Raw genomic sequence first — 11398 nt, 5'->3', positions numbered from 1 at the left:
AACATAGCGGTCATAGCCGTTGAATAAACTAGCACACAACGTTTAGAATAATAGAATTTTAATAGAATAGCGTTGCATAGGCTACAATACAAGTAAATAGGCTATAACAGATTCACCACTAACAAGCCTAGGCTATAGGCTTCACTGTGTCTTTCCATTCATTTCGAAATGTTCTTGTAAGATCCTGCTCAAAAGCAAATTACACATAGGGCTACTGATAATATCACAACATTGCACATAGGCTATGTGATCCCTCAAAACGTTCTTTAAAGTAGCCTACAGAACAAATTCTAACACATTTACGAAGTGGTAAATGCACCAACTGTGATGGAAAGTTTAAAAGGAAACAGGACACTCGGCATGACTTAGTATTTTGTGCTGCTCTGACAGTCCACTTTTATTGCCACTTTTAAGTCTACTGTTTTTGAGTTTGGAGAAGTACTTGCAGCGACAGGCTATAGCCTACGAATGCCGACTCCACTGTCGCATTTCCCAGCCAGGTCCATGATAGGCTTTTTGTCACTGCTTCCAAAAATGTCTCCCTCTGGATAAAGCAGGTTAAGACCCGTGCTGTGTTGCGCTCACTAAAGGGCGATTCTTAAAGTAGTCCTAGCCTACATGATCCAAAGCACTATCTCCGTTGCTCGAGTTTATCATTAGCACTGGACAATATCGGAAAATATAGGAAATGCGACATGTCAGTTTGGCCCTTTATGGTTTCTGCAATTTAGATTAACAGATCATGCATTCAGCTTGGGTCATCCTGCGGTCATACGAAAAACCTTGTATTTTCCATTAGGCCTATATTCCCAGATCTATCTTGAGACATTTTACTGGATTTCTTATGCAGCAGTGTCTAAAAACCCTACTGATCGAGATTTATGCTCATTTGGCGTTGCAGGAGTCGTGGTAAATATATCGGTGGCACTCATTGCAACGGTGTCCGAGTGTGCAGAATCCCTTTTCATCGCGCAGTTTGCGCACATAATCAACAGTAGCATAGTTGACACATGTCATGTTTCATTTTGAGTAGTAAGTGTTCAACATCAGTGTTCAATATGGATTTAATTTCAATCATGCATAATAATATTTAGATTTTTTTATGTGAGGGAGAGAACTCAGTTGGGGGGGCACACTGGCCTGTTTGGACGGGCCTGGCCCCCTATGGCCCGCCCTTGACGCCGACGCTGTCTATCCATTATGACAGTCTCGTGACGCTGTAGCGTGTGCAGGCCAAAGGCCCTCCTTCTCAGTAAAAAATGATTTTTATTTCTCTGGCTGTTGCAATTGATATCAGTGGTTAATATGAGTGCCCTCAGTAAACAGGGCAACAAACAGACAGCAAACAATTAGAAACATTCACGCAATTGGCTTCTTAAGAGATTGCCTGCACTCGCTCGCGATTCGCGATTGCATTGACTAGGCTACCGGACACCGGTAAAATTAACGGGAGACCGCGGTGGTCACGTCATGAAGCAGGATTACAACCTGCGACGCTGGCACAATGCTTCAGCGACGTCTAGTCCATTGTGCTACGGGAGCGCTGTTTAATGTAGTGCTCTGTGTTCTATCCATTATGACAGTCTTGTGACGCTGTAGCGTGTGTAGGCCAAAGGGCCTCCTTCTCGTAAAAAATGATTTTTATTTCTCTGGCTGTTGCAATTGATATCAGTGGTTAATATGAGTGCCCTCAGTAAACAGGGCAACAAACAGACAGCAAACAATTAGAGACATTCACGCAATTGGCTTCTTAAGAGGTCGCCTGTCCGGCCTGCACTCGCTCACGATTCGCGATTGCATTGACTAGGCTACCGGACACCGGTAAAATTAACGGGAGACCGCGGTGGTCACGTCATGAAGCAGGATTACAACCTGCGACGCTGGCACAATGCTTCAGCGACGTCTAGTCCATTGTGCTACGGGAGCGCTGTTTAATGTAGTGCTCTGTGTTCTATCCATTATGACAGTCTTGTGACGCTGTAGCGTGTGTAGGCCAAAGGGCCTCCTTCTCGTAAAAAAATATTTTTATTTCTCTGGCTGTTGCAATTGATATCAGTGGTTAATATGAGTGCCCTCAGTAAACAGGGCAACAAACAGACAGCAAACAATTAGAGACATTCACGCAATTGGCTTCTTAAGAGGTCGCCTGTCCGGCCTGCACTCGCTCACGATTCGCGATTGCATTGACTAGGCTACCGGACACCGGTAAAATTAACGGGAGACCGCGGTGGTCACGTCATGAAGCAGGATTACAACCTGCGACGCTGGCACAATGCTTCAGCGACGTCTAGTCCATTGTGCTACGGGAGCGCTGTTTAATGTAGTGCTCGGTGTTCTATCCACAGCGTCGGCGCCAGAAAGCAACTGGTGGGGGGGCTATGAGCACTGACAGGGGGGGCACCTCACCTCACTTTTATTCGTTATTTTGCCATATAATAAAGAGCATCCTTCGAGCCTTTTGGATACATGAATCAATATGATCAAGGGGGAAATAGTGCAAGAACATAGCGGTCATAGCCGTTGAATAAACTAGCACACAACGTTTAGAATAATAGAATTTTAATAGAATAGCGTTGCATAGGCTACAATACAAGTAAATAGGCTATAACAGATTCACCACTAACAAGCCTAGGCTATAGGCTTCACTGTGTCTTTCCATTCATTTCGAAATGTTCTTGTAAGATCCTGCTCAAAAGCAAATTACACATAGGGCTACTGATAATATCACAACATTGCACATAGGCTATGTGATCCCTCAAAACGTTCTTTAAAGTAGCCTACAGAACAAATTCTAACACATTTACGAAGTGGTAAATGCACCAACTGTGATGGAAAGTTTAAAAGGAAACAGGACACTCGGCATGACTTAGTATTTTGTGCTGCTCTGACAGTCCACTTTTATTGCCACTTTTAAGTCTACTGTTTTTGAGTTTGGAGAAGTACTTGCAGCGACAGGCTATAGCCTACGAATGCCGACTCCACTGTCGCATTTCCCAGCCAGGTCCATGATAGGCTTTTTGTCACTGCTTCCAAAAATGTCTCCCTCTGGATAAAGCAGGTTAAGACCCGTGCTGTGTTGCGCTCACTAAAGGGCGATTCTTAAAGTAGTCCTAGCCTACATGATCCAAAGCACTATCTCCGTTGCTCGAGTTTATCATTAGCACTGGACAATATCGGAAAATATAGGAAATGCGACATGTCAGTTTGGCCCTTTATGGTTTCTGCAATTTAGATTAACAGATCATGCATTCAGCTTGGGTCATCCTGCGGTCATACGAAAAACCTTGTATTTTCCATTAGGCCTATATTCCCAGATCTATCTTGAGACATTTTACTGGATTTCTTATGCAGCAGTGTCTAAAAACCCTACTGATCGAGATTTATGCTCATTTGGCGTTGCAGGAGTCGTGGTAAATATATCGGTGGCACTCATTGCAACGGTGTCCGAGTGTGCAGAATCCCTTTTCATCGCGCAGTTTGCGCACATAATCAACAGTAGCATAGTTGACACATGTCATGTTTCATTTTGAGTAGTAAGTGTTCAACATCAGTGTTCAATATGGATTTAATTTCAATCATGCATAATAATATTTAGATTTTTTTATGTGAGGGAGAGAACTCAGTTGGGGGGGCACACTGGCCTGTTTGGACGGGCCTGGCCCCCTATGGCCCGCCCTTGACGCCGACGCTGTCTATCCATTATGACAGTCTCGTGACGCTGTAGCGTGTGTAGGCCAAAGGCCCTCCTTCTCAGTAAAAAATGATTTTTATTTCTCTGGCTGTTGCAATTGATATCAGTGGTTAATATGAGTGCCCTCAGTAAACAGGGCAACAAACAGACAGCAAACAATTAGAAACATTCACGCAATTGGCTTCTTAAGAGATCGCCTGCACACGCTCGCGATTCGCGATTGCATTGACTAGGCTACCGGACACCGGTAAAATTAACGGGAGACCGCGGTGGTCACGTCATGAAGCAGGATTACAACCTGCGACGCTGGCACAATGCTTCAGCGACGTCTAGTCCATTGTGCTACGGGAGCGCTGTTTAAATGACTTATGGTTTCAATCTTTATTAGTGTTCATAAGGCATCTAATATGTGTCTCTCATCTGTTGTTGGTTATAATTAGCTCTCCAGCTGAGCAACGGCAGCTTCTGCAAGACGTCACTCCGTGGATGCGCAGTATGGTTGCCAAACTTAAGACTGGAGTGAACGTGGCAACAAACTACACGACACAGTTCCGATACTTTTGTATGGGCGTGTTGTCTGTGGTATACAACAAATCTTTGAAGAGTATAGAGACTTTCAAAGTACGCAAGTGTCCAAATTTTATTCCTGCACAACAAAATTAAATCATCTCAGTCATGAAATGCTTTGCATACATTTAAAGGTAAGAAATTATACCTGTTTCAAAAAAAATGTGCTCATTCATGTATACCATCTGCTCTACAGACTGCAGGTTGGGTTGATAGACAGCAGACATCAAGTGGTGTGACCATCCAATTCAGTGATAATTCAGTGGCCTGTACTCTCAGAAAGGAAGAAGAAGAGGTACTGTATGTTGCCACAGTCTAAACGACTTGAATAATGTATTCCAAATTCAATCTGGTTGCTGATATTTTCATTTAATTCAACAGTGGTTTGAGTTGTACTTTACCAAGATACGGCCACTGGCTTTACTTAGACAAGATGAAGATACGGACGACGAAGGCTGCTTCTTTAGGACAGAATGGTGGTCCCATTGCAAACACAAAAACAGATTTACAACGTCTTTGGAAGTTGTAAGTATATGTACTGTGCACACACACACACACACACACACACACACACACAAGTACACTGTATAAGTTGATCCACAGACACCAGCTAGAAGATGTTTAAATTGGATCAGGTTCTATTTTTTTTCACAGTTCATGTCATGCATACATAGGTAAAGCATATTTATCTTTCCATGTTGTCAGTTGTGAGCAGAAAACTCAAAGCAGTGAGCCGATTCCAGAGGATACACAGACAGCTAGTGGGAGGTGTGTGCAAGCAGTGGTATATGTTCTTCCAAGGTCTGTGTCATGCACACCAGTGTAAACCATATGTATTTTTTCACATTTTCTCAGTTGTGAGCAGACGACTCAAAGCAGTGAGCCGATTCCTGAGGATACACAGGTGGCTGGTGAGAGGTGTGTATTGTGTTTGCAAACAATTATCTTTTAAGGTCCCTGTTACACCAATGTAATGCACATTAATTTCCCTATATTCTCAGTTGTGAGAACATCAGTCAGAGCAGTGTTTCCCAAAGACTGGGTTAGGTTATTTGGGTCGTCAGCACAATTTATGTTGTGTAATAGGCCTAACTTATACCATTTAGCCAGGAAAGCTATCAGTTTTCTATTAGGATAGTTTACCACAGTCACGGCCCTCTGCGCAATTTTGTATTTAGAATAGCTCTGAAACTGGGGGGGGGGGGGGGGGGGGGGGGCAACACGTCGCACAGGGGACAGCGTGGACATCTCATTCGCAAAATGAAACATTTCTGTGCGGACCTCGCAGTGGCAAAATGCAAGGGACATCAGCCTAATCAGCTCTTCAACTTGAAATCCAGTCAACTAAAGCAGGCATCCGTATGCGGACATGGCTATTCAATTTGCGTTATAGGCTGTAGATAGTTTTGATTGTAGATGCACTCTTTAAAGTTAATAGCAACCTCCTCACATTCCTTATTATTTCGGATTTAAAACGCTCAACAGTGCATTATTAGGCTACAATTTAAAAGGACATTTTAAACGCTATTATTTCCTCTCTTTTTCCACCTCGCAAACTCTATACTGTAGGCTACAGTAAAGGCGCATTATCTTTTGACTATTACGCGAAAGCCTCTTGTTCTGATATTTATTCATTTCTCATTCTTACAATCTGTTGAAAGGTATGTGCTATATGAATGAGTGAATGCTTTAATGTAGCGCTTTTGAAAGTACACCCAGCAGTCCTGAAATTAACCTATTCTCATAGCTCTTCTTCCTCAGCTTTGAATACAACAGCTCTTGACCAGTTTGAAACATTTGTTGAAATGTTTCCCGTCACTCTCAACGACGAACCACCCACAAAAAAGAGGAGGATGAGCGCTGGATTTGAAGGCCGTGACGTTTATGACAAGTGGAGAGGAGAGCAGTACAAGATCGATGCGCTTAAATTATATCCTCGGTAAGCATCATGCCATGCATCATGTCATAAGTGTCATGTCTTTGAAAACAAAACAGAATGTTGTAGATACTCTAAAAGAGAAGGTGTGCTGATTTTCATTGTTTCTGTACTGACACCAGCTTACAATTCCATCTCAGCTCACATTGGCAGGCATCAACCGACTTTGGACAAAGTCCGTCTCGTCATCTCCAAAGAAAAGTGGCACGCAAACCTCCCGGACCTTAAGGATATTCTTCAGGCTTGGATATCTGAACAGAAGACGAGCATTGAAAAGGATGGCAAAATCATAAAGGCAGTTTCGGAGCAAAAATGGAAAGGGCTTCAGATCCAGGACTTTGGTGGAGATAAGGGAAAAGGTGAGCAAACAAGAAACATAACAAATGAAAAGCAATGTCAAGATTTGAAATGGACATGGCCGTAAATATTCTAGTCTGTTCTGTTGTAGGTGTCGTTGCCACCATGCCATTCACTAAAGGAGATGTCCTTTGTGACTACCATGGCCGAATAATCCCGGCATCTGAAGGAAAGAAATTGCTTGCAGAACAGCAGAGTGGAGAAATGGGCTATCTTTTTTTTTTCAAGACCAGAGGTGGTGCCAGTCTTTGTATGGATGCACAGACCTTCCCTTGTGAATGTCACCCTCTCAAAGACACATTTGGGAGGAGGATGAATCATTCTAAAAAGAAATTCAATGTCAAGCCGGTACATTTCCAATTGAATTTCTCTCTATGGCTCTGGTTTTAGCCGCTTTTGCTAACATTGTCATGTCCGGTTTCAACGTTCTATTTTCATCGAGCTAGCCATCGGGATCATGGGAACAGTAGTAAGTTTTTCGCATTAACATATTAAATAGATAATGCTTTGTATAAGAAAATGTTTCAACTGAAGCAGCAAGTTCGAGTAACCTTATATTCTTGCAGCGTGTTGCAGCATGATTTACAAGTCTAAATATCGAATTTCATAGGATATTTTAACGATGGCTACATGGCTAACATCACTTTGAAAATGCATATGATACAGTCCCGGTTTTTTTTCTTTTTCTGGCACAAACATTAATATGTTTGTTGTATCTTAGATTAGGTTACACATCCGGAAAAGTAGCTGATTTGTCGTTTTTTGAAAGGCAGTTAGTTAGCGTTAATGCCATTATGCTGGTGTGTTTTAACATGTTCGTGTGCATGGACGAACGTTAACAATCTGCCAACTTCACGTTAAGCGGTAGCAACGCTAATATTTGCATTTTTGTAGGTGGATATCAAGTATTTTTGTCCTATAAAAGTCCTATAAATCTAATACAAAGGTCTAAACGTGGATAGACTGAGTGGCGATTGAAATATAGCTAAGTTAATGTAAGATTTACAGATTTGGTTGATAATGGCAGACAATTTGCAAATGAACTTGCTTATCATGAGAAACTGGTGAGTGATCAAATGAACAACTTAATTTCATTTGCACCATCTTATTATAAACGAAGACATTTTCTAAAAACAAAGGCATCTTTGTGTTTACTTTTTTGAGGCACGACCACAGGTGGAGTTACAGGCACTGCTACAGCAGGCAGGTGCTGACAAACTTGTCTTCACCTTGAAAGAGGTGAGTCTAAGGACAAACTCCAGCTCACCTGGCACTAGTGTTTCCAAGCTGGGCACTAGTGTTTGCAAGCTGGGCCCATGCTTTTCACTTTAGTCTATGAGCACAATCTCTGAAGCACAATGCCTTCATTTTCACTAGAAAAACAGTTTTAAGCCTTTGAACATAATTTGGCAAGTGGATATTAACTTCCATATGTACAGAGATTTCTAACCATCTAATACATAACTACAGTAAAATTAGTGTACCTCAGAGTGAATATGGTCTAGCTTCCCATTTCTGAGGTTTGGGTTAAAAATAAGTGCTTTTCATTACAAGGGCATGTGACTGGAAGTTGTTTGTGTTGTCAAACCAGTTTGATATTTGCCTCTGAACTGTGACATGGGTGCATTAGGTTTCAAAACCAATCCAGTCTTGTCCAGGCATATACTGTGCAATTTGCAACATTATAATTTTAATGGTACAATCTGTACATAACCTAATAGTTTTAAGCACCCTGGGTTCAGTCAAATTGTCCTGGTAGGCTTAAGTATTAATTTAACTTAAGTAGTAATTTGAATACTATGGCATTTTTTTCTTGCCATGGCTGTGGGCTCGAGGGAAGCTTGTATGAATTAGTTAGGAAGTGTTAGTCATCCCAGACCATGATAGACAGATTACATGTACTGGTCTACGGAGGCGAAGGCAATATGTGGAATAGTTTTTTACTCATCTGAGACAAGTTCTGCTCTCATCATTGGACTGAGAAAAGACTAACAGCCATGGTTAACATAATTGTTTCTGGGCGTGTAGAGTAGTAGAGTAGAGATACTTTATTGATCCCGAAGGAAATTAAGGTGTCCAGCAGCAGATACATTTATCACAAAGCAAAAATCCAACATTTGACATATCCACATATCTACATATCACATATCCACATATCGCTCACTGCACATACCAGTATACATATATACATGCAGACATTCGTTAACTGTCAGTTTAGACTGTCGCCAGATAGAGAAGTGTCTGAAGACTGAAATGCCCACCATTGTAATAAATAGATAAGTATTAGTGCATGACAAGGTGTGTCTAAGTGTATGAGTTAAAAGTGATTGCTATTTGTTTTTGTAGGTGATGTATTACCTCGGTAAGTACATCAAGATAAAGCATCTCTACGACCAGCAGCAGCAGCACATAGTGCACTGTGGAGGCGACGCGCTTGGAGCTCTGCTGAGGGTCGAAACATTCTCTTTGAAAGAGCCACGGTACTTAATGATACATGAACACTTTTGTGGACGACACAGATATCTCTCTTTTTGTCCCTCCCCCTATTATTAATTTCTCTCTCTCACTCTCTCACACTTTCATACTATTTCTCTGTCTTAATAACACAGAAATTCTCTCTCTCTCTCTCTCTCATGCACGTGTTGGGAGGGGTGGCAGTGAACAGCTGGGCTGTTGAGTAGTCCTCGGGGGCGTTTAGGGACAGGGAAGGGTTAGGAAGGGCTGGAGCACAGGTGTTGGTGTCTGTGCACACAGCTGCCCCCCACTGCTGTCCTTCTGTCTGACCCTGCACAGCTACGGTACTTCTTCACCCTCCTGTACTGAGTTAGTGCCGTAAACAAAAAAAAGTGTTTTGGAAAATAGTGTTGCTGTATTTGTGACCATTTACACTTACATAAGTTGTTGTAAAAAAGCTGACTAAGATAAGCAAATGAGCGCTCATAGTGAAAGCAAAAGCACTTTGCTGTTTTTGACTCTTAACTGTTCTTACATTCGCTCTGCAGAGTCTTGTTTGCTATGATAATGAAAAACCTAACTGCAGTGACAACCACTCAAACAGCAGGTGTAGTATTTTTATGTATTCAGTTGTATCTTTACATATGTTTACTATGAGCTATTAAACATTAACCTAAAGTTTTGCTGCATTTAAAAAGTTAAGTTGACTTCTCTCTTTTCTATGTAGAATCTCAACCTGCACTTTCGCAACTCGACAGCCAGAATGAAGCAGAAGGGAGATCAGAGGTAAAGACATTGGTTTGTTCAAAAGGAAAGAAAACAAAGTCCTGGTTTAATCTGGAGGCCTTGTTTTGTGTGGCTGTTTTTTTTAGATTGTTTTTTTGTATGAATGAATGAAAATGAACATATGCAAATGAATGTGAGCTATATGTATTAAAGTCAACTAGTTTAAATTTAGATGTACTTGACTGGGCTTGTTCAGAGCCGTTGTAGAGAGCGCCCTTAAGATGATGTGTGAGTGGCAGCACAAGCACAGTGTGTGTGTGTGTGTCCTCTTTCCTGTGTGTGTGTGTGCTTGCACATGTGTAATAGCGTCTCTCTCTGACTCATACAGTACCTCATTGACGATTCGGACTCCGAGTTCAGCGTGGAGTTTGAGGTGGAGTCGATCGATTCGGACTCCGAGTTCAGCGTGGAGTTTGAGGTGGAGTCGATCGACTCGGACACATACAGCGAGAATGATGAGGCCTCTGTTTCAAGGGAAGACAAGGTGTCAGAGTGCTCCCACCCCACAGATGAAAGCACTGACCAGCTCCTGCCCGCCCCAGACGCCCGGTCTCACTCTCCTTATCTCTCTCTCCCTGCGCAGGTTTATGAAGCCTGTCTGCCCGTTAAGTGCCTGGAGCCCTGTGTCATCTGCCAGAGCCGGCCACCGAACGGCTGCATCGTGCACGGCCACACCGGGCACCTCATGGCCTGCTACACCTGTGCCATGAATCTGAAGAACTGCAACAAGCCATGCCCAGTGTGCCGCCAGGACATCCAGTCCGTCGTGCTGACCTATGTCTCCTGAGGCCCAGTCCGTCGTGCTGACCTATGTCTCCTGAGGCCCAGACCTTCCACCACTTTCTTCCTCGCACACACAGACACAAAGATTTATCATAGTATATTTAGTATATTCTTTATCTTCTACAGTCCTTATTGCTTAGTTGTGTTTTTATATTATATACTTTTAATTACTTTTTCTGCTGTTAGTGAATGTGTGTGTGTATGTTGTCTGTATGCTACTGTGACCTTGAATTTCCCCTAGGGATTAATAAAGTATATATCTATCTATCTATCTATCTATCTATCTATCTATCATACATACACTTCACTTAGAGTTATTCATCACACATAGGATTTAACGTTCCGAAACTTTTGCCCTTGTCAAATGCAGATGTTTTATCAGTTTATTGATATCGTCACAGGCTGGCAGTCTTGCACTATAGGTCATGTCAACAGGATAAGAGGAGTGATTTAAAAACTCTTTACTCTCAAAAAGTGGAAATATATGGAAAATACTGCTATCCATAGCTGTAATATCATAATGGCACTACCTGAAAATCTAACAGTTTACGCTACTCTTATGTCTTCAATTAACATTGTAAAAACTTTTTAAAACACCCCTACCCATGAATGATGAGGTTTTTTTTTGTATTGTAATGGTCTCCTCTCTCTCCCCCTCTCTATCTGGCGTACAAATTCAGGGTAAGCAAATTACTTGTCTGGAGTGCTTTTCTCCAACATTTTCATGTCCTCTGTTGTTTGCATTTCCCTTAACATGAACATTGTATAGTATTCTATAATCTTACGTCTTATGTTTAATAGGCTCGTATAATGTGTTTTGTTAA

At 42.0% G+C, this 11398-nt stretch overlaps 1 protein-coding gene and 2 long non-coding RNA genes across 3 annotated transcripts; all 3 read left to right on the top strand.

Moving 5' to 3' along the window:
- The first annotated feature begins 4150 nt into the window (after positions 1 to 4150).
- Positions 4151 to 4716, top strand: LOC143099461 (uncharacterized). The gene is made up of 3 exons (XR_012981597.1): positions 4151 to 4312; positions 4455 to 4553; positions 4640 to 4716. It is a non-coding gene; the product is annotated as an uncharacterized LOC143099461 (long non-coding RNA).
- A 1454-nt stretch (positions 4717 to 6170) lies between these two features.
- LOC143099455 (uncharacterized) lies at positions 6171 to 6666 on the top strand. The gene is made up of 3 exons (XR_012981587.1): positions 6171 to 6197; positions 6335 to 6553; positions 6643 to 6666. It is a non-coding gene; the product is annotated as an uncharacterized LOC143099455 (long non-coding RNA).
- Positions 6667 to 9531: 2865 nt separating this feature from the next.
- Positions 9532 to 10754, top strand: LOC143099454 (E3 ubiquitin-protein ligase Mdm2-like). The gene is made up of 4 exons (XM_076262446.1): positions 9532 to 9612; positions 9733 to 9791; positions 10120 to 10275; positions 10375 to 10754. Exons 1-4 carry the CDS (start codon positions 9567 to 9569, stop codon positions 10576 to 10578), a joined length of 465 nt encoding a protein of 154 aa, XP_076118561.1. The 5' UTR covers positions 9532 to 9566; the 3' UTR covers positions 10579 to 10754.
- The last annotated feature ends 644 nt before the right edge of the window (positions 10755 to 11398 follow it).

The sequence above is a fragment of the Alosa pseudoharengus genome, unplaced genomic scaffold (genome assembly GCF_046254945.1).
Source record: "Alosa pseudoharengus isolate Yale_2024_CS ecotype anadromous, Long Island Sound unplaced genomic scaffold, YU_APseudo_1.1 YU_APseudo_1.1_scf_29, whole genome shotgun sequence".
NCBI classification, from domain to species: domain Eukaryota; kingdom Metazoa; phylum Chordata; class Actinopteri; order Clupeiformes; family Clupeidae; genus Alosa; species Alosa pseudoharengus.
This window is presented reverse-complemented; position numbering and strand designations above follow the sequence as displayed.